The 27,453-nt window shown below is 40.6% G+C and overlaps 1 protein-coding gene across 1 annotated transcript in view; it reads right to left on the reverse strand.

Moving 5' to 3' along the window:
- Positions 1-27,453, reverse strand: part of OPA1 (OPA1 mitochondrial dynamin like GTPase) — a 66,191-nt gene that overhangs the window by 14,951 nt on the left and 23,787 nt on the right. The window contains exons 13-28 of the mRNA XM_054386188.1: positions 27,129-27,203; positions 26,585-26,656; positions 26,342-26,441; positions 25,691-25,821; positions 25,092-25,164; positions 24,930-25,002; positions 24,080-24,195; positions 22,644-22,708; positions 21,965-22,041; positions 18,830-18,995; positions 17,695-17,847; positions 16,160-16,268; positions 14,939-15,018; positions 13,454-13,594; positions 11,308-11,424; positions 6,527-6,602 (exon numbers count right to left, since the gene is read on the reverse strand). Coding sequence (XP_054242163.1) covers positions 6,527-6,602; positions 11,308-11,424; positions 13,454-13,594; positions 14,939-15,018; positions 16,160-16,268; positions 17,695-17,847; positions 18,830-18,995; positions 21,965-22,041; positions 22,644-22,708; positions 24,080-24,195; positions 24,930-25,002; positions 25,092-25,164; positions 25,691-25,821; positions 26,342-26,441; positions 26,585-26,656; positions 27,129-27,203 — 1,624 coding nt within the window. The remainder of the gene's footprint in view (positions 1-6,526; positions 6,603-11,307; positions 11,425-13,453; positions 13,595-14,938; positions 15,019-16,159; positions 16,269-17,694; positions 17,848-18,829; positions 18,996-21,964; positions 22,042-22,643; positions 22,709-24,079; positions 24,196-24,929; positions 25,003-25,091; positions 25,165-25,690; positions 25,822-26,341; positions 26,442-26,584; positions 26,657-27,128; positions 27,204-27,453) is intronic.

A 27,453-nucleotide genomic window follows, 5' to 3' on the forward strand; every position in this document is an offset into this window, starting at 1 on the left:
AGGGGGGGAGAAAAAAAAGGAGGGGGGGAGAAAAAAAAGGAGGGGGGGAGAAAAAAAAGGAGGGGGGGAGAAAAAAAAGGAGGGGGGGAGGAAAAAAAGGAGGGGGGGAGAAAAAAAAGGAGGGGGGGAGAAAAAAAAGGAGGGGGGGAAGAAAAAAGAGGGGGGGAAGAAAAAAGAGGGGGGGAAGAAAAAAGAGGGGGGGAAGAAAAAAGAGGGGGGAAGAAAAAAGGGGGGGGGAAGAAAAAAGGGGGGGGGAAGAAAAAAGGGGGGGGGAAGAAAAAAGGGGGGGGAAGAAAAAAGGGGGGGGGAAGAAAAAAAGGGGGGGAAGAAAAAAGGGGGGGGAAGAAAAAAGAGGGGGGGAAGAAAAAAGAGGGGGGGAAGAAAAAAGAGGGGGGGAAGAAAAAAGAGGGGGGGAAGAAAAAAGAGGGGGGGAAGAAAAAAGAGGGGGGGGAAGAAAAAAGAGGGGGGGAAGAAAAAAGAGGGGGGGAAGAAAAAAGAGGGGGGGGAAGAAAAAAGAGGGGGGGAAGAAAAAAGAGGGGGGGAAGAAAAAAGAGGGGGGGAAGAAAAAAGAGGGGGGGAAGAAAAAAGAGGGGGGGAAGAAAAAAGAGGGGGGGAAGAAAAAAGAGGGGGGGAAGAAAAAAGAGGGGGGGAAGAAAAAAGAGGGGGGGAAGAAAAAAGAGGGGGGGGAAGAAAAAAGAGGGGGGGAAGAAAAAAGAGGGGGGGAAGAAAAAAGAGGGGGGGAAGAAAAAAGAGGGGGGGAAGAAAAAAGAGGGGGGGAAGAAAAAAGAGGGGGGGAAGAAAAAAGAGGGGGGGAAGAAAAAAGAGGGGGGGAAGAAAAAAGAGGGGGGGAAGAAAAAAGAGGGGGGGAAGAAAAAAGAGGGGGGGGAAGAAAAAAGAGGGGGGGAAGAAAAAAGAGGGGGGGGAAGAAAAAAGAGGGGGGGGAAGAAAAAAGAGGGGGGGAAGAAAAAAGAGGAGGGGAAGAAAAAAGAGGAGGGGAAGAAAAAAGAGGAGGGGAAGAAAAAAGAGGAGGGGAAGAAAAAAGAGGAGGGGAAGAAAAAAGAGGAGGGGAAGAAAAAAGAGGAGGGGAAGAAAAAAGAGGAGGGGAAGAAAAAAGAGGAGGGGAAGAAAAAAGAGGAGGGGAAGAAAAAAGAGGAGGGGAAGAAAAAAGAGGAGGGGAAGAAAAAAGAGGAGGGGAAGAAAAAAGAGGAGGGAAAAAAAGAGGAGGGAAAAAAGAGGAGGGAAAAAAAGAGGAGGGAAAAAAAGAGGAGGGAAAAAAAGAGGAGGGAAAAAAAGAGGAGGGAAAAAAAGAGGAGGGAAAAAAAGAGGAGGGAAAAAAAGAGGAGGGAAAAAAAGAGGAGGGAAAAAAAGAGGAGGGAAAAAAAGAGGAGGGAAAAAAAGAGGAGAAAAAAAAGAGGAGGAAAAAAAGAGGAGGAAAAAAAGAGGAGGAAAAAAAGAGGAGAAAAAAGAGAGGAAAAAAAGAGGAGAAAAAAAGAGGAGAAAAAAAGAGGAGAAAAAAAGAGGAGAAAAAAAGAGGAGAAAAAAAGAGGAGAAAAAAAGAGGAGAAAAAAAGAGGAGAAAAAAAGAGGAGAAAAAAAAGAGGAGAAAAAAAAGAGGAGAAAAAAAAGAGGAGAAAAAAAAGAGGAGAAAAAAAGAGGAGAAAAAAAAGAGGAGAAAAAAAGAGGAGAAAAAAAAGAGGAGAAAAAAAAGAGGAGAAAAAAAAGAGGAGAAAAAAAAGAGGAGAAAAAAAAGAGGAGAAAAAAAAGAGGAGAAAAAAAAGAGGAGAAAAAAAAGAGGAGAAAAAAAAGAGGAGAAAAAAAAGAGGAGAAAAAAAAAAGAGGAGAAAAAAAAAGAGGAGAAAAAAAGAGGAGAAAAAAAAGAGGAGAAAAAGTATTACCCAATAATAAAAATATAAAGATACAGTTCTAGGGCAGCTATGACTTCAAAAAACCTTCCTTTTATAAATAATCAACCCACTTTAGCATTGCCATCAAAAAGATCCTGAAGCAGCTGCAGGCATACAAGATTTTTCCCTTCAGCTACAAGCAGTGCCTTAAAGACTGCAATTCAAACAGGACAGTCCTGACAAGAGGCATTTTTATGAGTGGAAATTCTCCATTTAAAATGTTAAAGCTTACCATTGTACTTTTAACAACTTCTACCCCATTTCTCTTCTTACCGAACCTAGCACATAGTATATCAAAAATATCATTTAACTAAAAATTATGGTTGTATGGAATGTAAGTTTCAAGTCGAAGGCAGGCTAAGAGAGCTGGGGTTGTTACTTAATGTTGCTCTCCAGTACCTGAAGGGAGCCTATGAGAAAGCTGGAGAGGGACTGTTTACAGGGGCTTGTAGCAAGAGGACAAGGGGCAATGGGTTTAGAGAAGGGTAGATTTAAATTAAACATTAGGAAGAAGTTCTTTACTTGAACAGGTTGCTGAGCAGGTGGTGGAGGTCCCATCCCTGGAGACTTGTCAGGCTTGATGGGGCTCCGAGCAACCTGATCGAGTTGGGGATGTCCCTGCTTACTGTAGGGGAGGTGGACTAGATGACCTCCAGAAGTGTCTTCCAAACCAGTGCATTCTATGATTTTATGTGCTAATTTCTGAAGGCAAAAAAACCTGAGATTCATGAGCCAACTACAAAGCTATCCAAGATAGCTTTGGGTATGTTCAACTGACAAACAACTCTGGTGAAGAACTTTGGTATAAACAATGCACCAGAGTTGTAAGAGAGGCTGCAAACAACTGCATTAAAACAGGCTCCTACAAATTGCTGAATATGCTCCAAGTAGCCAGCTGGACAGCAATTTCCTCTTGTTTCTGCATCCTCAGCAAAACAATAAACAAATCTCGAGTGTACCTACAGTTTAAAAGCACGGCATGGAAAGTGACCAGGCTGATAAACAATGGCATGGAAAATGACCAGGCTGATAAACACAGCAAGGAAAATTGAGCAGACTGATAAACACAGCATGGAAAATTGACCAGGCTGATGGGCACTGAACTGGCTGCTGCTTCTCCCAAAAGAACTTGGAGACTTAGCAGATAGTCCAGTGCAGCCATCAACTCATTGCTCACCATTAGCCAAAAAGGGCTACAATGAATTACTGTAAAAAGACCAGATTAAAACCCACTAAGCATCATAATACAACTGTACAAATCCATGGTGCAGAATAATTTCAAATATTGTGTGCAGTTCAGCTCTTTCAGCTCAAAAAGGGTTTAGTAGAACTAAAAGAAACAAAGAGAAAATAATGGCAAAGCTGATTGAAGCTATAAAACAATGTCCACACAAGGAGCACCTACACAGATGAGAACTTTCCAAGCCAGCAAAAAAAAGGAACAAGTGCAGGTAACACAAATATCTATAAAGTCATGAGTGGCACAAAAAATGAATAGAGAAAGGTTAGTGAATGCTTTTCACAGGGCAACAACTAGGGAGACCCAAATGAAACTGGCAGGTGGCTCAAAAACAAACAAAAGGAAGTAGTTTTTCACACATTGTGTGGTTAAACTCTGGAACTAATTGCCACAGGATGTTGCAGATGCCAAAGTTTACATGAGTTCAAAAAGCAATTAGGAGAAATTCAGAGCAGGGAAAAAGCCAGCCTATGAATGGCTATTAATCACAAAGATATTACCACAGGACCAGGAAATCTTGGAAGCATAGATTGGTCAGGTGTTGAGTACCAGACCAGTACTACTGCATGTTTAACCTATTCTTATGCTGTTCCCTAAGTACCCAGGGCTTGTTTGTTGCCAGGGGCTGACACTGGGATATACTGACCATGGGCCCTTCTCAGTATTCCTATAGATTGATGGCATTTTAGGACATTTTATAGGTCTCTTTTCCCAGTGTGGCTATTTCTCTTCTCCTTTGTCCCTTTTTGTGTCTTATGATCCTTTCCCCCAGATGGTCTCTAGTTCTAGGGCTTCTACAACAGAATGTTAGGGGTTGGAAGGGAGCTTGAAAGATTATTTCACCTAGGGCAGGTCACACAGGAACACATCCAGGCAGGTATTGAATGTCTGCAGAGAAGGAGGCTCCACAACCTCTCTGGGCAGCCTGTTCCAGTGTTTTGTTACCCTCGCAGTGAAAAAGTTGTTCTTTATGTTCACATGGAACCTCCTCTGCTCCAGCTTGCACCCACTGCCCCTTGGACTATCATTGGGCATCTCTGAGCAGAGCCTGGCTCTGTTCTCCTGACACTGCCCTGCACATCTTTATAAACATGAATGAGGTCACCCCTCAGAGTCCTCCAAGCTCAAGAGACCCAGCTCCCTCAGGAGGGAGATGTTCCACTGCCTTCATCATTTTTGTGGCTCTGCACTAGACACTTTCAAGGAGTTCCCTGAGGTCCTTCTTGAACTGAGGGGCCCAGAACTGGACACAATAGTAAAATATCTAGAATAAAACCTGAGAAGTAAACAAAGAGCCAACAAGACTCAGGGCCTAAAGGACATTAAGGAACATTCATCATTCATGTGGGTTCATCAGGGTTAAAATACTATTGAAGGCTGCAGAAGACAGATAACACCACCTGATAATACAGGGTTTGAGTCTTCCCTGAGCTCTCATGATGAGACTGGGTCATCCATGTTACAAACAGTTTGACATTAACCTGTTTCCTGAAGAAAGAACTAAACATTTCAAGTGATTCAGCATTACGAGACTGATGTAACACAAGTGAGAGAGTGCTGCTGTATCATCAGCATCAAGAGGAAGTGTCCCAACCTGAGGTATATAAATAATTTAGATTTGCAAGTACACTTTCCAACCAGGAAGCAAATCATGGCCTCATATTTACAAATTTCAAGTGGAAAGAAAAGACTGCTTGTAAGCATCAGAAGAATGACATCCTGGAACATGTTTGCAGTGTGAATAGTGAGCCCCAACAAGTTAACTGATTTAAAGATGGAGCTCAAGGTACATGAATGAGCTGGGTTATATAAACACAGCTGCCTGGAACAGAGTGAGACTGGACTTCATGACTCAGGAGAACCCCTCCATTTCATGCCTAATTAAAACACAAATGAATACACTGAATGTGTGTGGTGGGTGTGACAATGTTTTTTCCTTGAGCAGAGTCTTGATCGCCACTAATTGCTCCAAGAAGGAAATTACTTTTACAGCCAGCTAGAAGTTCAGTGCTCTATGGTATCAAAGTGTCTCAGGAGCACAAAAAAAAACCCCTGCACCACAGCAAAGCATTATTCACTATGGGAAAGATAAAGAAATCTCTTTTGCACAGAATCACAGAACGTAGGGTTGGAAGGGACCTTGAAAGATCATCCAAGTGCAACCCCCTGCCAGAGCTGCATCACCTAGACCAGATCATAGAGGAACACATCCAGGTGAATTTTGAATGTCTGCAGAGAAGGAGACTCCACAAGCTCTCTAGGCAGCACCTTCCAGTGTTTTGTCACCCTCACACTGAAAAAGTTTTTCATAATGTTCCATTACATGGAACCTCCTCTGCTCCAGCTTGTACCCACTGGTCCTACATCTGGGGAGAAGTAACAACAGCACCAGTACAGGTTAGGGCCTGCCCTGCTGGAAAGCAGCTCCACAGAGAAAGACCTTGGAGTGCTGGTGGACAGCAAGTTCTGCATGGAATAACAGTGTGCTCTTGTGGCCAAGAGAGCCAATGGGATCCTGGGATGTATCAAGAAAGGTGTCCAGCAGGTCTAGGGAAGTTCTTCTACCTCTCTACTCTGCCCTGCTGAGACCATACTTGGAATATTGCGTCCAGTTTTGGGCTCCTCAGTTCAATCGAGAGAGAGAATTGCTGGAGAGAATCTAACGGAGAGCCACAAGGATGCTTAGGGGACTTGAGCATCTCCTCTGTGAAGAGAGACTGAGAGCCCTGGGGCTGTTTAGTCTGGAGAAGACTGAGAGGGGATCTGATCAATGTCTATAAATATCTGAGGAGTGGGTGTCAAGTGGAGGGGGCCAGGCTCTGCTGGGTGGTTCACAGTGATAAGACAAGGAATAATGGGTTCAAACTAGAACATAGAAGATTTCACCTCAACATGAGGAGAAACTTCTTTACAGTGAGGGTGACAGAGCACTGGAACAGGCTGCCCAGGGGGTTTGTAGAGTCTCCTTCTCTGGAGACTTTCCAAACCCACCTGGATGCATGCCTGTGCAGACTACCCTAAGTAATCCTGCTCTGGCAGGGGGTTGGACCTGATGATCTCTTGAGGTCCCTTCCAATCTCTGATATACTGTGACACTGTGATACTGCTCCTTGTCATTGGACATCACTGAGAAGAGCCTGGCTTCATCCTCCTGACACTCACTGCTCACATCTTTATAAACATGAATGAGATCACTCCTCAGTCTCTTCCAGGCTAAAGAGACCCAGCTCCCTCAGCCTTTCCACTGTCATTTGCCCATAAAATTGTTAACCGCTTAGCAATAAAAGCATCGAGAATGTAGACAGAACATTGCTGATTTGACTACAGACTTCAGCAGTGGAAGTTCTAAAATCTCCCCATAGGTACAGTAAAACAGAACATACCATCATACACCATTTTGTACTGAGTAACAAATGATTTCCTCAGAATAATGTGCGTGGGATCTGTGACCTCCTGAATCTAAAGAAATGCAGTGCAGTGGTGTTTTCACTGCACAGTAATGTGCAGATACCTAGGATTGTAAACACACAGACAGATCAGCTCTTAGTTTACAAAATAACAACCTTGGCTGTTACTGCTTTGAAATGAGAGCTTATTCCTGCTGCTGAGCAAAATCAACAATGCAAAGATTCCAAGTCAATTTCAGTGCAAAACAAAGATTGCCTTAAACATGAATTTGTTATTGCTCCTTTACTTTGTTTTGAAACAGAATATTGAAGGATAAACCAAAATCACCAAGTTTCACTTCATACCAGCATTTGCTCAGGAAAAAAGTAAAAAATACCCCAAACATCTGGCATTGAAGAAAGCAAGCAGCACTGCCCACTAACAAAAGGAGATAACTAACTCATTAACTATCTGTGTCCCACTATGCAGGCTACCACTAATTTTACCTCAATATACCTCTCTCTGTTTATATCTATATCTATCTATCTATCTGGAGATACATATAAGCTCTATTTTGTAAAACACATTCCATCCACTCTAAAATGGCTACATGAAGATTGACACAGGGTTTTAAACACTATCCACTCTAAAACAATGGCTACATGGAGATGGAGACAGGGTTTTAAAAGCAACCCAAAAAGCTTGGAGAAAATGATGAACTTACCATAAATATAGTCACACTAGGTGTTTCACAGCCTAGTCAGACAACCCAGACAATTTGACCCAGATTGACTAAAACTCCAACTCACAATCCTAAAAGTATTGTGGAACACTTTCTGGAGGGCAACAGATGCCATAGCTGATTGGTGCTTTAATAACAACACTTCCAATAATAATAATAATGTAACACTTTCAATGTAACCAAACCAGCACTTAAAAAAAAAAAAAAGAGCCTTAGATTTTGAGTTTACTGTAAGCAAAACATTTGTTCTCTTTGACATTTTGGATGTGAAAAAATGGAAGACATAATTCATGCTTAGCAACATGACAGCAATTTATATCTGGATATCAGAATGTTGTTAAAAGAAGGAAGAAACACTGACCATAGCATTCATTTATTCTGAATCAAATACCCACAGTGGTATTTTAAGAGAAAATTAGTGTCTACCTCAAAAAGAAAATAAAGGTCTAAGAAGAAAGGTCACCTGTGATGCCAATATGTAGATATTTATATATCTGCATGAATCTTCCCTTCTCCATAGCACTGGATTTTTCCCCTACCAGACCAGGTGTACAGCTGGGGTTCAAGAGGAAGTCTTACAGAACAACAGCAGAATGCTGCCGAACCCACAAAGATACTTATGCAAGAGCAAGCCTCATCAGCTAAAACTTAATCTAAACCTTATTGAATGTGCAGACAGACAATAGGATTATCATCCAAGCCCAGATTGTCTCCTTAAAAACTTGCACTGTTTCAAATGTTACTGCATTAACCATAAAACCTCTGAAGACTTTACCAAGTGATTCAAAAAGTTAAACTACTGCAATCATTCTGGAAGGTTAACTCTGTCAGAATTTCTTCCTTGTATTCGTTCTGGTTGTGTAGGGCTTATCAGGCGGTTGTTTCCTATTGTTGATCAGTCCGGAGTGGGGCAGGGACTAGGTGGGAGGGCGGTATACTGTGCCTGGCTGGGGCTGGTCATGACTGGGGGTGGGATTGGGGATTGTAAAGGGGGGTTTGGGGGATGTGGGTCCTTTGTGGTTTTTTGGAGAGGTGAGTTTACAGACGGTATGGATAAGGCGGTTGATAATGTTTATTGGCGGAGGTTGGGCGGTGGTTGGTTATGGGGGTGGGTAATGTTTTTTATTGTTTTGAAAGGGTGTTGTTCTCGAGAGGGGTTCGGCTGGGGGCTGGTGTGTTGATTTTTGGGTAAGATGGGATTTTCTCTCTAGTGTATATTATGTTGTTTTTATTCACTGTTATACCATAGACGGGGATGCATTTGATCAGTATATCTAACATAATGTAGAAAAAAATGAAATGTATTGTAAAAAATTAGAGAATGACACAACCCCTCCTGCCCCCATCAAAAAGTGTTTAAGGACGGATGTTTGCTTCTTAGTGTTCAAAAACCAAGAGAAGTACTTACTGAGATTCTGCAGAGGACTTTTTATATGCGAACACTCCCTTATCAATGTCTTAACAATATCCGATTCTTTAAAATTCACCAATTCTAATTATCCTAACAAACCAAAATACAAAAGATATATTATTACTTCTATCCATTTAAAAGCCCTAATTAAAAAAAAACTTAAACTTTATAGTTATCCAAAACATAAAGATAACTGATCCGTGTCGTAGATAAGCCCAAGCATTTACCAATCTAATATAACAGTCGAAGAATATTAGAGAGAAGTCTGCTCGCCATCCCAAAAGGACATTACTCCTCACTTCATACTAAAAATATTCCATAAAAATTAACTTTATACTACAACAATATGATGATGCTCTGCATCGCTAATATACTAATTAGCAGTTCTCTTAGTGGTAACTGAGTATAGCAGCATAATCCTTAATGATGTAAGACTTCCATAGAGCCCTCCTCCCTCTTAAACAGTTACTTGTCAGCTCAATCAGTAAATACACTCTCAGATCTGAAGCAAATGGTTATTCTCTTACTCATTACCATCATCCATCATATATTATAATAAATGTAGATGACGCTTAGTAGAGAGCCTTGCACATACAAAGCCAAGAGGAAAGTAATAGCAGTTGAAAGTGTGATTTGTCCATCATTAGACATTAGAGATCCTGCCATCATACAGTAGATTGGTGAGTGCCTCCATAATTTAATTAAAATAACCTAATTATACATCTTACTTCTAACAATCCCCCTTCACAAAACAACAAAATTTCCCCAAACCAACAACATATTCCTAACCAATCAACACATTACCCCTTAAACCCAAAAAAAAATCCCTAAACCTCTTTATTAAACAATCCATTTAAAAAAACAAAAACACATATAATATTTTACCGACCAATGGCACTAGCCAATGCTTTGGGATAATGCTGCATCATATGAGAAATGCTGCTGTTGTTTATAACTGGTCAGAGGCTATGTTCTACAGCACATCTTTGAATCGGACTTATAACCATAAAGTCATCTTAAGAACCGATTTTAAATATCAAACATTTTAAAATCAATCAACAGCCAATAACAGACTGAAGCAAAAAAAAAAAAAAATCATACAAAAAATACCAAATAAATAATCCTCCTATCCCAATTCACATACCTATCCCCCCACACTACCTATAAACAACAAATCAACAATCAACCAAAAACCCATACCTCCCACCCAACAACCAAACAACACCACCCCCCCAACCCCCCCCCCAACTACCCACCTATCCCCTTACTCTCTACTCTACTCTAACAACTATAATATCTATATACCTTAAAATATACCTCAAATACATCTCCTTTCCATAAATCAACCTATCCCTTTTTCCTTATCTAAACTACCTAACTTTCTCAACATATCCCCCCAAATCAATTACACAACCATCAATCCCCCCCCCACCCTCCCCATCCATTCCCCCCCTCCTCAATCCAAAATCCAACATACTTAAATCTATCTCCATCCACCCCCTAAACCTCCTCCTAAACACCTCAACCACCCCTCCAAATCCCATCATCTTACCTCACCCATACATCCCCCACCAACCAAATCCCAATCCTCCCTATCCCCCCCAATATCAATCCAAACACTACTATTATTTCCTCTATATAATAAAAATCATCCTCTACAAACAATCCCACAACTAATTACTTAGGTAACATTAACAAAATACATGCCATTACCCCTTAACATTCCCCACGCCCCACCCCCCCATCAGGAAGCTGAGAGTTAAGTTAGTCATGAGAGCCTGTTTGCACTTGATGATATTCATATCTTAGCCTTTTACAGGTAAGGTTGTGTCAACACTAGTAAATGATTTTATTGTCCATGGAAGATCACTGTTCCTCATTATAAACTACGACACCCCCACACCCCCCCACCCCCCCCCCCCGACAATGAGTTGTAGCCTACTTCGCTCTTATTTACTAGTAAATGCTTTATTATTTAAAATGTGTGTGAAAAAACCTTGACGATATATCTATCTCCACTTGCCAGACCTAAAGGTTGAGTACCCCCCCCCACACCCCGCCCCCCCCCCCCCCCCAATATTTATTTAGGATACAACCCTTGGGTTTAACAAACCTGGGATGTCATTTCAAAGAAATCTGGTTTCTAAGTTCCACAGTGTGTATTTTTAGTTTTTCCTGTGTGACTCTACAATAATACATGCGCTTCTCACGGGTATTATACTCTGATACTAATTCGTATTACCATACTTTATCCCATGTGTGTGTCTCTTACTTAATATTTTCTTAATTCTTTGTATCAGTGTGGTAAATGGACAGGGGAGAAATGGACAAAAAGAAGGTATCAATAGCTGTACATTGGTACTGCAGTGTATTTCTAATACGCATTGGTAACTAAGAGATGTTTAAGTAATGGCTGATACCTAATGGTTATTTTATATGTTATTATGTATCAATTCATCAATTAGAATCCTCACATGAAACACACCTAAAATCACCACCTATCTCAAGGTAAAGGATATAGATGAAAGGTTAGGCTACTTTAGAGTATTTTACAGACTTCATTTTTGCAACTGAGATGGAAGTATCAAGGCAAAATTCAAGTGTCTACCTTTTCTTCAATTTACCTCTGAGTCCACAAAATGCCTCTGATAATAATAGAAACCTCTTCGACATAGATTGCAGTGGTTCAAAGCAGTCTTCAGGAAATATCTTCTATAAATTTGGTGCCATGTGTCTTTAATCTAGGAAAAGAGCACTTCAATTTGACTAAATAAATACATACACTCACTATTGTCAATAGTTGGCTGATTGCATTTAATTTTAAACTGTAACTACAAATCCTACACCTAAGACATGTTTAAACATTTCTCAGCACTTGGTCTGCAACTGGGATATGATTAATGTATTAATTACATTTGGAAAACATTACAGATGATTGTCAATTTAAAAATCTACTCTTCCATGCTTATAACATGACTGAATGCTTCAAAATGCAGTCTGCAGCCAAAATATATTTCAATTACATGCCACAAAACAGGTCAAATTGTTCTGATCTTGGGATGATGCAATCTTTGCATTAACACTGAGAACACATTCTTGAGTGGTACTCATTAATTTACAAATTAAATCAGAATCACAGAACATTAGAGGTTGGAAGTGACCTCCAGACATCATTGAGTCCAACCCCCCTGTCAAAGCAGAATCACCCAGGGTAGTCTGCACAGGAATGCATCCAAGTGGGTTTTGAATGTGTCCAGAAAAGGAGACTTCATGACCTCTCTGGGTAGTCTGTTCCTGTGCTCCATCACCCTCACTGTAAAGAAGTTTCTCCTCATGTTGAGGTGAAATCTTCTGTGTTCAAGCTTGTATCCTTTGTTCATTGTCTTACTGCTGCGCACCACCCAAAAGAAATTGCCCCCCTCCACTTGACACCCATCCCTCAGATATTTATAGACATAGATGAGATCCCCTCTCAGTTTTCAGACTAAATCTTCAGATTAAAGCAGAGAGAAATAGCGAGTGGGTCTTATGTAAACAAACATTGGTAACTTTTCTTGCTTAAGCTTATTTATCATAGAACCACTAAGTTTGGAAAAGACCTCTGAGATCAGGTCAAGCTGTTCAGCCAGCATGTTTCAGTTTTTCTAAATTGAATATGTCTCTTAAAAAAAAAAAACTTCCACATAAAATAAAAAAAAATTGAATTGGTTAGAGAGAAAAAAAAACCTCAATCTGCATTCATTTTCCTCATGTAGAGGATGTGGATCACTAGTCTGACCTTTACAAAAAGGCATGGTAAAATGCTGTATGCTTCATGACAAGTGACAGGACCAGAGGAAATGGTTTCAAGCTGCACCAGGGGAGATTTAGGCTGGATATTAGGAAACACTGCTTCACTAAAAGGGTTCTCAAACATAGGAATTGTCTGTCCAGGGCAGTGGTGGAGTCACCATCCCTGAAGGAGTTCAAGCGCTGTGTGGATCTGGTGCTTAGGGACATGGCTTAGTGGTGGCCCTTCAGTATTGGGTTGAAGATTGGACTGGATGATCTTTGAGGTCTCTTCCAACCAGATATATTCTGTGAAAAGGGTAGCAGGCACTTCAATAGTTCTTCCACCCTGAATAAGTACATGCATTAATGTTGAAAAGGTAGCCAAATTTATTGCAGAAAATAAATCACTGTTAAAGAAGCTCTCCACTCTAACACCTAAATTATTTAAATCTACATTATTAATAAAACAAATTATAAAACCGCTTAACTCAATTAAGCATACAATCAATCACCACCAATAATCTATTGAAGCATAAAATATGTTAGCCCTTAGGGCACTCAAAAAAATATTGCCTTTGCCAAGTATTTTAACACAATACTTGGGTACCTTGTTCAAGATAGCCCTAAACTTCAAACTGCACATACAGCACAGGAATGATCAGTATTCTTTTATTCTAACTTGCTCACAAAGGCCTTGACTCCAATCTATAACATCTGAACAGTAATTTTAAAACAAGTTTTCTTAATATGCAGGCAAGAAAAATCTGTTCAGCAGATTCCAGTTTCAGCCTAAAGTGACAGATTCCAAAGTGTTGCACTGCGTTTGTCTGACAGCCAAGAGAAATCTGCCAATTGCGTGCAAGCAGTTTACTGATTCTATGGAGACATCTGGATTACAAACTCAAGTGTTCAGATGGAGCCTTTTAAATGCTGTCTAGAAAGAACATTCAAATGTTCACAAGGAGCTTCCATGTGTTTTGTGACAATTCTACATCTTACCAGACATGGGTCCACTGTTACTCCTCTTGCTTCAAGGTTTTTTCTCACAGTCGTCACTTCATCGTTTGCCAGATAAGCTGCATGTTCTTCATCACGTTTGATTAACTTCTCCAGTTCGTTTTTTGTCTCATTACGAATATTCTAGGAGAAGAATCATGAGTCAAAATTAATTATTACAGACTTAAGAGATCACCAGTACAGTCTACATGCTTAATAAGCCAGAACAGAAAATACCTTTCATAGAACCATAGAATGGTCTGAGTTGGAAGGGACCTCCAAAGGTCCTTAGTCCAACTCCTATCGCAGTCGCAGGTTACATCTACATTGATCAGGTTGCCCAGAGCCCTGTCGAGCCTCACCTTGAATATCTCCCTTAACATTCTGTAATTCTGTGATCTCCAGGGATGGGGCCTCAACTACCTCCCTGGGCAACCTGTTCCAGTGTTCCACTACCCTCATGATAGTGACTTGTTCCTAACATCCAAGCTAAATCTGCTCCTCTCTAGTTTGAAGCCATTGCCCCTTGTCCTGTCACTAAAGACCTTCATAAACAGTCCCTCTCCAGCCTTCTTGTAGGTCCCCTTCAAGTATTGAAAGGTCTTAATTAGGTCTCTCCAGAGCCTTCTCTTCTCCAGGCTGAACAACCCCAGCTCCCTCAACTCTGTGCTCAGAATGGAAGGTGCTATTTAAATTCAAATGAGACTTCCAAAAGCTACGAGCAAATGAGAAGAGAGGTTACAATGAATACAGGCATTCAGAAGATACAACGGTGAACAGAATGCTAGTGATAATGCCATTACATACTAATTAAATCCAAACAGAGCTTGACAGGAAATTTCATGCTTAGAACAAGTTCTGCACCATGAGGGTGATGGAATGTGGGAACAGGGTGCCCAGGGAGGTGACTGATGCCCCATCCCTGGAGATATTCAAGGTGAGGCTCTACAGGGTTCTGGGCAACCTGACCTAGTTGAGGATATTCCTGAAGAGGAGCTTGGACTAGATGATCTTTGGAGGTCCCTTCCAACCCAAACCATTCTATGATAGTAAAGAAGAGAACAGCCCCTTTTCCATCCTGTTTTCATTAATTTGTTAATTTGTTATTACTGCAAGAACTTTAACATTCAGCTCAATAGCATAAGAGTAAAGACATCATTCAGCTGAAGAATGGAAACCAGTTTACCAGCTATTGTATCTACAGTATGAAAAAACAAAGATTACACCACAGAAAATTCTATATAAAACAATGATTAGTAAAAGTAAAGTTTCTGGGGTTTTTTTGGGTGACGGTTGTTTTTTGGTTTGGTTTGTTGTTTGTTTTTTTTTTTTTCTGGTGGGGTTGGTTGGTTTGTTTTTGTCTAAGTTATTTATTTACAACCATTTAAGTAGCGTGAAGAGCATTGGTATTTAAAAAAATGTATAGAGCAATAATCAGTTTTCTGAAGGTAATGAACTACAAATTCTTTGTATTTGTTTTGCTCTTACCTGTTCTTTGGTGCGGCCTACCCAGTATAACCATCTTTTTTTCCAGTCTGGACCCACCATATCTTCAATAATAGATTCAGCTAAAATAGGAAACATGATATGAAGTATCACTCAAAATATATGTAATCAGCCAAACTCGTAGTTCTAAACTTGGGTACAAGATCAGGTATGGACATTTTATGCCTAAGAACATGAGATACGCCACACTGGCTGGAATAGAGTTTATTTTCTTCCTGGTAGTAGGCATTGTGCTGTGGGTTGGATTTAGTATGAGAGTAACATTAATAACACACTGATGTCTTTCATTGCTGCTAAGCAGCATTCATACTAAGTCAATGATTCTTCAGTTTCTCATGCTCTGCAAGTGAAACGGCTGGAGGGGGACAAGAATTTTGGAGGGGACTCAGCCAGGACAGTTAAGCCAAACTGGCCAGAGGAATACTTCACAGCATAGGATGTCATGGCCTGTAATCAAACTGGGGAAGTTGGCCAGGAGGAAGAGGTTGCTGCTCAGGGACTGACTGTGCATCAGTCAGTGGGGTGGTGAGCAACTGCATCGCGCATCACTTTTCTTTCTTGGGTTTTATTTCACTCTTTTTATCTTCCTTTTCATTACTATTGTTATGACTATTTCAATAATTAAACTATTCCTATCTCAACCCACAAGTTTTACTTACTTTTTGAATCTCTTTCCCATGCCACAGGGAGGGGCTGGGGGGAAGACTGAGTGAGCAGCTACATGGTGCTTAGGTTTACTGGCTGGACTCCAACCACAAGGGAGCAACAGTTGATGTCTTTTATTAATATCTACCAAGCAGTAGATATTTCAAGTTAGTATATAAAACCCTAACATCCTTTCAAGCGATGCAGCCCTCCAGGTTCCAAGTCAGACATTAATAAATAAATAAATAAATAAATAACCTTGTTGCAACTGGAATCAAAATGAATTATACTTAATAGTCATAAGTGGACCAACTATAATGTATCCTGTTCTTCTACATGTGTGTTTGGCCCAAGTTTTTACAGATCACTACTACTTCTCTTTTAGTTGCCTCACTGCAAGAGCACCAGCTTCTGAGGCTGCATTTTGCTAAACATGTCTAGCAGTATCAGTACTATAAACTGTCACCACTATCTCAGTGGTACTGACACAAAAGCTTGCTGTGGAGTGAACTAGAGCTGGGAATTGACAGAGATTAAAAAAAAAAGCATACAACTCACTGTCTTTGAGACGACTTTGGAGAGTCTCTTCCATAAAATGAATGGCTGCATCCCACTGCTGTTTATCAGAGATTGATCGATCTTCTAAGGCATTGTGCTGGATCACTCGCTGCAATACAGAACACAATACAGCATTTATTTAGGATTAGTAAAAGAAGATTTCTGACGTTAATTTTTTTATCTCTATAAAAATATCTCCCTTCTGAGGAAAAGCTGAGGGAGCTGAGACTCCTTAGTTTGGGGGAGAGGAGCCTGAGAGGTGACCTCATTCATGTTGATAAAGATGTGCAGGGTGAAGACCCAGAGGATAGAGCCAGGCTCTGCTCGGTGATGTCCAGTGATAGGACAAGGGGTAATGGGTGCAAGCTGGAGCAGAGGAGGTTCAACTTGAACATAATGAAAACTTTTTCACTGTGAGGGTGACAACACAGTGGAACAGGCCACCCAGAGAAGTTGTGGAGTCTCCTCCTCTGCAGACATTCAAAACTTCCCTGGATGTGTTCCTGAGTCACCTGCTCTAGGTGATCCTGCTCTGGTAGGGGTGTTGGATTGAATGATCTTTTGAGGTCCTTTCCAATCCCTTATGTCCTGTGATTCTGTGACTGGGCACACAGGATTTATTTAAGAGGCAGCTTTTCAAAGCACTGCCAAAATATTAATTTGACTCTTGTCTGTAGCCTAAATAATGCGAAAAAAAATACAGCAAGCAATATGAGATCCCTTCAGATTACAGAAATGCTGCTATTTTCTGTGGCTATACTTAACAGAACAAATGAGCTGATGCTAAACAATCCTCACAAGGCTGTCCCTTGGGAAGCCAGTGGATTATAGAGGACTATTTTGTCAAACAACCAAAACAGTTTTATTAGATGTCATTAGCCCTCAATACAGGAAGGACATGGACCTGATGGAGCAGGTCCAGAGGAGGGCTGCAAAAATGATCAGGGGACTGGAACATCCCTCTTATGAGGACAGGCTGAGGGAGCTGGGATTGTTCAACTTGGAGAAGAGAAGGCTTCAGGGAGACCTAATAGAGGCTCCTGCCTGAAGGGGGCCTACAAGAAGGCTGGAGAGGGACTGTTTACAAAGGCCTGTAGTGGTAGGACGAGAGCCAGTGGCTTCAAACTAAAGAGTAGATTTAGATTGGATATTAGGAACAAGTTCTGCACCATGAGGGTGGTGGAACACTGGGACAGGTTGCCCAGGGAGGTAGCTGAGGCCCCATTGCTGGAGATATTCAAGGTGAGGCTTGACAAGTCTCTGGGCAGCCTGATCCAGTTGGAGGTATCCATGATGACTGCAGGGGAGCTGGAGTAGATGACCTTTGGAGGTCCCTTCTGACCCAAACAATTCTATGATTCTAGTTAACAAAATACAATGAAATTAATTGAGAAACAGCCAATTACAATATTCTATAGAAGAGATGGACATATCTCCCTATCATTTACATTAAAAGGATGCAAAAATATCGAATAAACAGCTTTAGAAGAAATATTTCCACAGTCAACCATGCCAAAAATCCCACTACAGTATACCAGGCTATCCTCTGCTCTCTCATTCCATTTGTGTCGTTTGATAGTTTCTTCTTTGACAGCTTGTTTCAGTTTATCAAAGATATCATCGTGCTCTTTGCCTTTCTGTTCCGTCATGAAGCGGGAGAACTCCTCTTGCAAAGTCTCCCATGCCACCTAGAAAGACAGCAGGAAATGCCTACTGAAATGGACCAACTGAACTTCTTCATACTTTCAGGAAACAGCACACAAAGAGCAAGACTTTCCCTCTGCTTTCCTTTTCCATGACTAATAGAGTCAACTTTATTACCAGCCTCGACTTTGCTGTGCTACAGTAACAGGTGTCATTCTCTTAAGTTTGCTTACAGCTACTGAATGTGGATAGACTCAGATCAAAGGGTTTGTTTAGCTTTGGAAAAGGAGGTGGATTTTGGTTTTTAATAGGGAAAAAAAGTGCTGGAAGAGCAAAACAGAATGTTCCTGCTGCATGTTCTTCTCAGTATCAAGATATTGGTATTCAGATATCCCTCAACAGGAGGAAGACATGGACCTGATGGAATGGGTCCAGAGGAGGGCCATGAAAATTATCAGGGGGCTGGAACACCTCTGCTATGAGGACAGGCTGAGAGAGCTGGAATTGTTCAACCTGGAGAAGAGAAGGCTCCAGACAGACCCAGTAGTGGCCTTCCAATACCTGAAATGGGCTTAAAAGAAGGCTGGAGAGGGACTCTTTACAAAGGCCTGGAGCAATGGTTTGAGAGTAGAGAAGAGCAGATTTAGATTGGATGTTAGGAAGAAGTTCTTTACTATGAGGGTGGTGGAACACTGGAAAAGGTTGCCTGGGGAGGTGGTTGAGGCCCAGCCTCTGGAGATATTCAAGGTGAAGCTCAACAGGACTCCGGGCAACCTGATCTAGTTGAGGATGTCCCTACTCATTGCAGGGGGGTGGAGCTAGATGACCTTTGGAGGCCCTTTCCAACCCAAACCATTCTATGATTCTAAGATCTCGCCAGCCTTTTCTGACACATAAGCTGCTTACAAGAACAACAGTCAGCCCTTCAAAGCACTTTTCTACTCTGGGGCTATGCTTTTATCCCAACAAGCTTTGCAGAGACTTTTTTTTTTATTAAGAAATATTCTAAAATAACAAAATTCTCACCTCTACTGCTTTATTAGGCAGTTGCTTGTCAGTCCACTGCTTCAGTTTGATGTCTACAGTGGTGTTAAATGTCCCTGAGTTCATAGTCTGTGCTGCTGGAAGGTATATGTTCTCAATCACATGAGTAGATACCCTTTCCCACAAAGTCTTCTGAAGAATCTCCTCCCTGAAATGGAAGTTGTAACACATATGATGGTTTCCAATATAGCAGTGACTAGCAGGTACGGATTCCAGTTGTCAGAAACAGTGAGAAAGGAAGACTACAGAACACAGCAAATACTCCTGAACATCTGTGATGCTCACACTGACACAACATCACAAAAGAACCAACTTCGTCCCAAATCTACTTGGAACTAAGGACAAAAATACACATTTCCAGCAGCAAAGACAGCTTCAGAAGTTGGCCTCTGTGACTCTTACGGTTGCCACTGCCCTGCACAACAATTCCTCGCAACCTTTGCTAACGTAACCATGCAGAGTTGTCTGTGCATAAGCTTGGCAGGTGGGGGGAAGACTGTAAAGCACTGAAATGACTTGACAAGAAGTCCACACTCCAAAAAAGCACGAGGGTTTTGTTTCTGTAGTATTTTAATTTGTTAGTTGGAAGGTGCTGTAGTTTTCATAGATTCCTGGAGTATCAGGGTGGAAGGGACCTTGAGGATCATCTAGTCCAACCTTTCAGGGTAAGAGTATGGTTTAAATGAGATGGCCTAGCCCCCTGTCAAGCTGGGCCTTGAAACTGTCTGTTGGGATTTTTCACTGCTTGTTCTCAGATTAGATAAACAATGAAGCAAGCTGAAAATTCCAACCTTTTACCAAAATGTATACTGATATTCAGTTAGAAAAGTGCCTCCTACTCACTATAAAAATAAGCACCACTTTCCTATTTATTATCTGTTTCAAGAAGTAACAATGGAAACAATTAAACCTTTTAAAATGACAATAAACTCACTTGGGAAACTTTACAGCTGCAGCCAGAGGACTAAGCTGAGCCAGTGCAAGATCCAGCTGGCACCCACAGTAAGTCCTCCTGCTCCTGCTACAGTCTCCAGTATGGGTTGTGGTACAGGTTGTGGGTTCCTTGCAGGTTAGTGTTATGTTAGCTCAGTATGCTATAAATCAGCTTACCAGGAGGTTATAGGAATGACAAATTCAGTAGAATGGTGAGAGTTAAGAGTCAAAGAATAAAACCTGACTTTTTTTGGTGGTACAAGACTCTCAGACTCACTCCAGCCCTTTTCTTCTAAATGGGCTGAAATCCAGGACACAAGCCTCATCCTTCACAATACCCCTAACTCTAACTGGACCACCTGTGGACAAAGGCTGAAGAAGTTCTCATAAATATCACTTCTCCTCCTATTTCAACAGCAGAACAATTGAAAGTTTCTCTTTTGTGTTCAAGAATCCTCCTTTGAGATTTAAAAATTTTGGAGCTGTCCTTCTGACACATCAGTATAAAAAGGGATAAAAGTCACGAGTTTTTCTCCTGTTGGAGCAGAACTTTGATATATTTAGGGTATTACAAGTGTTTATATAAAATTAAAAGGAACTACAGCATTTAAATACTGAAAAAAAAATCAGTATAAAAACTAATATTGCCACCAGTGGAAAAAAAAAAAGGAAATAATAAATGTTTTCCTTCAAAAGATTTGTTCAAATAGGATGACTTGAGTACTGGTCAAACAAAGATCAATTATTGATTATTCTCAACCATCATTTAAAGAATTGAAGACTGGCAAATTTATTTCACTTACAGAGTGTGCTGGGAACCATCTGTTATGGATTTTACCATTTACAAAATGCTCTGTAGGAGAAGGGCAGTCCTCTGGTTAGAACAAATGCAATCTCACTTGTTCTTTACTGACATGTCAATAGAAACACACTTCTGCTTTGCATAATCCAATCAAAGAGAATTGAAAGGAATGCGAATTTTAGCAGGATAGAAACCTCATTGAATGCAGTGATGGTTTTAAGCTGCAAATGATTGCTAATAGAAGCATTTTCCATGACTTAGCTTTCCAGTTCTAGTCATCAAGTGCTATAAATCCAGAACCATCACTACATTTTAACTCTCAAGAGAAAAGCTCATTCATATTATGCACCTACTTGATCCATAACACAAAATGAAGCAGACTAGACATGGGCCATGGTGCTTCAGGATCTATTACACAATGAACAGCAACAGACACCAAAGCTGCACTACATTTGGACTAGAAGACAACTCCAGACTAATTTGCTGCTTACAACACTTTCTCTGAACACATCCACACGTTCAGATTTACCCTAATTAATGTCTTTAAGAGTTACACATTTTATCTTGGTTTTTAATATATGACCAAGTAACAGTTCAAGTAACAGTTCAAGTCAGGTCACCGAAGGCATTAAACATCTTTTTCTTTTCTGTGGTTCTCAGTTGTGTGCAGCAGGCTGTCAAAGTAATCCTTTAAAGTGGCTAATCTCCTCTCAGCCTACATCTCAGTGGTTTTACTATGCAGTGATGCTGCACTGTTAAAACACTTAGGCTAAGCTTCCTCTCCTATGTCTGTGCCTTACAAAGGGCAGTGTAGTATGGTGCTACTTGGCTGAGGCTGCCAAGGAGATCCACATGGAGGATGAAACTCTCAAACACCCAGATCAGCTCTTCTGGCAGCCAGGAATTACATAATCTTAACATTCAAGTCTCTGATTCACAGGGATACAAACTGATTTTTTTTTCCAAGGATATATATATAAAATCTTGATATGCAGAATGCTAATCCCCACACACCAAGTTAAGAGGAATTACAGATTCATACTTCAAATAAGGTCCCAAAACATCTTTCTTCTGACTGTTGCTTCTCATTTCTGAGGAATATTTGTTGTTTATTATAGTGTACAAAACCAGAACAAAACACAAACTGACATCAGGCACTTCTTTTTGATAAATTATGAAACTATTTGCTGCTTCAGAATAATAAATAAAGATTACTTCTACAAAGGACATAATAGGTACTAAGACAAACAGTTCCTTATTTATATCTGAGATTTTTTTTTTTTAACTGAGGCTCTTTATATTTTAAAAGCAAACTTCTGATTCAGAAAAACCCCAAACCAAACAGAACCCAACAGCAATAACAAAAGAAAAAAATCCCATACCAGTGCTTTGGTGTGACCTGAGTCAAACTTATGACTTCATCAAGAATCTCATTCTTTGCTTTTTCAAACAGTTCATTCTATGCAAAAGAAAAGATAGCAAACAGTAAGACTTCAAGTATAGTTTGATCATCTTTCCATATAAAAAAATTTTAAAAACATAAACTTTTTCTTATGGCCTTTAAGCCTAAAATGTTCAGGACAGTGTATGTGTTTGTCAGAAGCTGTCCTGGTTTACATCTTCCCACCCATCTCTTGCATTTCTGGTCAGGTAAGGCATTTGAATATTCAGGATCTCATTAAAAGAATTAAGGGAATGGAATCCTATTTATTTTGTTACTCTGCCTGAAGGAGCAGGGAATTAAAACTTCCCTTTGCCAATTCTCGCATGACCACAAAGAAACACTGACCTATCCCTGTGGGTAAATTAGGTCAGATAGCTGTCTGCTAGACTAGTGAAGGACTTGTTATGCACCAGAGATCACAATTTTGAAGCACATTATTTCATAAAACAGTGATTTCAGAATTTCCCTCCCCCTAGAACAATTCACACTGTCCTCCCATATTAAAACGTCAGGAGTTTATGTTAACTTAAAGAAACTTTTACACGAGATTAAATGGCATAGATTTGAACCCATAATCTTCAACACTTTGTAGCACACAAATGAAAGTAGTAATTTACCCTGTCAAGCTCTCGTAACCTGGGGTAATTGTTCTTCCATTCAGTCTCAAGATTGAAACGTGTGGCTGCAAAAAGATCAGAAACAAGATCTTCAGTTTTTTAATGGTCTTCACAACTGCCTTAAAAGTTCAGTGGCTCCTACGGTTGCCACAAACCCTCCACAGAACTTTTAGTGCCTCCCTCTGCAAAAGACTGAAGGTTTTAGCTGTGGATGCTCAGATATTGTCTGCAAACTGCAGGATTCATGCACTGAAAAAATGTGGTGGAAAAGGGCTCATTCAATTTAGAGCTGTGTGTGAGTCAGTCCTGCCCTGGCTGATGGTGTCTTTATACAGGAAGGCATTTTTAAGAACATCTGAATCCAGTGAAGAACTGTGTTTTGCCCACAGAAAACAGATTTTTTTTTTCCCCTTCATAGTTATTTACTCCTTTGGATTTTATAGCAAGTTCTCCACACGATGAAATGGCTTATGTCTTTGTAAAGATTGCAAACCAGTGAGAAATGATGATCATATAAAACACAGAAACCACAATTCACAGGATCACAGGATGTCAGGGGTTGGAAGGGACCCAAAGAGATGATTGAGTCCAACCCCCTGCCAGAGCAGGACCATACAATCTAGCACAGGTCACACAGGAATGCATCCAGACAGGCCTTGAAAGTCTCCAGAGAAGGAGACTCCACAATCTCTCTGGGCAGCCTGTTCCAGTGCTCTGGGACCTTCACAGTGAAGAAGTTCCTCCTCGTGTTGAGGTGGATCCTCCTGTGCTGAAGCTTACATCCATTGTTCCTTGTTCTATGACAGGGAGCAACTGAGCAGAGCCTGTCCTCTCCCTCCTGACCCCCAGCCCCCAGATATTATAAACATTTATCAAATCCCCTCTAAGTCTTCTCTTTTCCAGACTAAGAAGCCTCAGGTCCCTCAGCCTCTCCTCATGAGGCAGTGCTCCAGTCCCCTAACCATCCTCATAGCCCTCTCCTCTGGACCCTCTCCAGCAGGTCCCTGACCCTCCTAAACTGGGGAGCCCAAAACTGAACACAGTACTCAAGATGAGGTCTCACCAGGGCAGAGCAGAGGAGGAGGAGAACCTCCCTGGATCTGCTGGACACACTCTTCTTAATACACCCCAGGATCCCATTGGCCTTCTTGGCCACAAGGGCACATGCCTGTCCCATGGAGAACTTGTTATCTACCAGGACTCCCCTCCACAGGGCTGCTCTCCAGCAGATCATCTCCCAACCTGTACTAGTGCAGTTTATTATTCCTCCCCAGTTGCAGGACTCTGCACTTGTCTTTGTTGAACCTCATTTGGTTCCTCTGTGCCAACTTGCCTAAGAGCGCTGGAAAAACAATGTAACATGTACATGGAAGGACTAGTCGTTTAACAGCAAGTAGCTATTTCACTTTTTCACTTGGTTTTGGAAAGATATTTACCTTTAAAGGCATCTGCTTGCTGCTCCACAGACTCTCTTACCATTTTCCAAAAGCAATCTGACACAGCAAGACTTAAGTTCTTTGTTGTTACCTGGTGTGCCTTCAGCATACACGTCCTATAAAGACAGACAGCTAGAGGAAATTCTTCTATTCACATTCATGTTTTCTGGCTTCCATTTTCTACTCACAAGGTTAAAGCTTTGCTTTTTGTAGCAGAGAATAACATGCCAATCTGTGCACCCAACACAGATTCTAGGCTCTTCCTCTAAAATACTCAATACAGATAACCACCAAAGCAAGGGAAATAAACCCAAAGAACCCAACACTCCCCTTACCCCAAATTAAGTTTTTTCTTCTAGAGGTCAAATGCAAGTCTAGCAGTCCCCAAGACCATGCAACCTACTTTTTCCTGAGAAACAGGAGCTTATGAAATCAAGACTCTGCCCAATGAACTTCCAGCAGAACGCGTGAGCTAACTCTCTGAATAAAACAGAGTTGTCACACCGAAACAACTGATACTTAGAGGCACTACAACTCACATTTGGGCTGAGTTTGCTCCTCCCAGGGCCTAGACACAGGCTGGGAACTTTGTTCTTCTACAGCCAATGGGGAAGGGCAGCAACCTCTGAAGAACCCACTGCTGCCTGAAGATGCCCATCTATCTAACAATGACTTACAGCAAGCATCAAACAAGGCTAACTTGGTCACCCCTCAAAAAGACACTTAGGCAGATTAAATCTCAAACAGTATTTTTACACTGCAATCCTTTTGTTTAGTTCAACAAGCAAAACTGATGTTAGCATTTACCAACACAGGCTCATTTTTTTAAAAGGAAGAAACAGCAACATACTTCAACAGTTTTGATTTTTGAAAAAATTCCTCTTCATATTCTTTAATAGATTCAATGCTTTCACTGCTGTTTCCTGGAGAAAGAAAAGGGTGCTGCAACAGTTCCATTTAGACAGTTCTCTGTTTTCAAGGAGAAAATAAGCAGAGTCAGAGCTTTCTTTACCTTTTCCAGTAACAACTGCAAAATAACCCAAAGCTTTCATTGGGAAGAGTTTGCCTTCAATTATTTGCTGGATCTGTGGAAAAAAAACGATTTAAAAAATCTGTGGTTAACTTTTCAGAGACATTCTTTCCTTCAGTACAGTTTTTAAACCAGCTCTAGTCTTATCTATGCATAGACTACTATAAGAAGCAGTTTGCCATGGGATTCCGAATTCTACTGATACTTTAAATGAACAAAAAAATAACTAAAGGCATAAAACAATAAGATATAACATAGCAAAACACAAAATGAAGTGAAAAAGGCCTATTCTTGAATATGCTAAAGCCTTCTCAGGATAAGGAACTTGCTCAGGTCACCTGCATGAAAGAAACCAGTATTACAGCAACCTGTAGACAAGCTGTGACTGAAGTCATGCAGCTGATCATTACTGGCAAAGCCTGAGAGGGACTAAAAGCAACAAAATCATGCTGAATACAGAAGTAAGCACTCAAAACTATCTAGAACAGGGAGGTGAGGTCCAATACTTCTGACAGCATCTCAAGTACTTTTCCATGTGTGACTTTAGCCATCATAATATGAGTATAACAATTACAACTCACCCTGCTTGGGCTACCCACATTCTTCTCAGCAAGATCAACTTTAGTCAGCACAAAAATTGTCCTTTTGCCTTGGGGATCCATTTGGCTGACCAAGTCTGTGACGATGCTGCGTTCTGCATCCACTGATCCATCTAAAACAGAGAGAAATTGAGAGTTATTTTAGGAGCTATATAATCTAACATGCAGTATTGAAGATACAGCAGGTATCAAATAAATTTCATGGTACGACTTAAAAACATTAAAATTACACTTATGTTACATTTTTGGGTAGACAGAATGAAAATTTCCAGTATCATTAAAAAAAGATATATTTGTGTGAATTTGGAGCAAATACCAGCCTGCTAAAAATATTAAATCCCTATTATTTTCTGAAGCCTCCAAAAACACTTCTGAAGAAATCTTGGAATTTTATTATCACTACCCTTTTTTTAATGATAAAAAAACCCCTCTTATCAAAAAGCTGCTTTTTGCTATGCACATCAAAGGTGCCTTAATTTATAAACAGACATTCCACAGCATGCTCTTTTGTACACTAGAAAGATTAACACAAATAAGAAAAAAAAAATTCAGTAGTCCCCAGGACAATGTAAAAATCACAATTAAAAAAACCCCCAAACCACCCCCAATTGGATAACCATCTAGACTCATTACCTTGAATACAAAGGATGATGGCATTAGGATTCTGCATGTAGGCCTTGCTGAGGCTAAAGATAGTTTCCTTTGTATCTGGAGCCATACCTGATGTCACAGTCTTTAATATGCATGTGGAGATACATATTTAAAAAGAAAACAGAAAGATGTAAAGAACACCACAGCTAATGATCTCAGTAATAACACCATCTCATTTACAGGTCTTAAAGATATATATTCTCATGCCATTCATTGCATACTTACACTAATGACTCCAGGCAAATCAACTAACACCATTCTCTGCAACCCAGGACCTTTCACACTTAAAGAGATGGTCTGTGAAGTAAAATTGAAGTGAAAGGTTTACACACACACATCTACTCCCTGTGTAATTACATTGCCACATTAACACCAAGATATGCTCTGAACCAGCAGCAGCCTGTATTTTCAATAGTAAGTCCAATTGTATATGCACATAATTGGCATATAAAACAGATTTTAGCAGTCGAAAGACACTTTGCATAGTGCAAAATGTTAAGTATATGCAGATTGTATTCACCGGATTCACCACAGTCTGCTACTTGAGGAATATTCAGGGAGGTGCTTGAGGCTCCATCCCTGCAGATATTCAAGGTGAGGCTCAACAGAGCTCTGGGCAACCTGATCTAGTTGAGGATGTCCCTGCTTACTGCAGAGGGGGTTGGACCAGATGACCTTTGACGGTCCCTTCCAACCCAGACCATTCCATAATTCTATGAACAGATATATATCCACAGACACTTGCCAGTAAATATTTGAGAATCCTTACCTCAGTGCTAACAGTGCACCCTTCCTTCACACTATTTCTCATTCTGATTTCTATTTCATTTCTCAAAGCTGCAAGCTGTTTTGAGAAAAGCAAAGTATCAAATATAAGAACTCCTTGTAACTGTGATAAAAGAAAAATCACCAAAACAAGAGTTTGTTTACTCAGGTATTAAGACCTCTGCTGATAAATTCTGTCTCAAATGCACATTGCATACCTAAGTCTCAGAAAGGGGCTGCTAAATGACAGATTACCTGCAGACCCCCACAAATGTCTTGGCACAGGAGCTCCTACTACTTTTTATCCAAATGTAGAGCCAGCCAAAACA

Source organism: Indicator indicator, chromosome 13 (genome assembly GCF_027791375.1).
Source record: "Indicator indicator isolate 239-I01 chromosome 13, UM_Iind_1.1, whole genome shotgun sequence".
In the NCBI taxonomy this organism is placed as follows: domain Eukaryota; kingdom Metazoa; phylum Chordata; class Aves; order Piciformes; family Indicatoridae; genus Indicator; species Indicator indicator.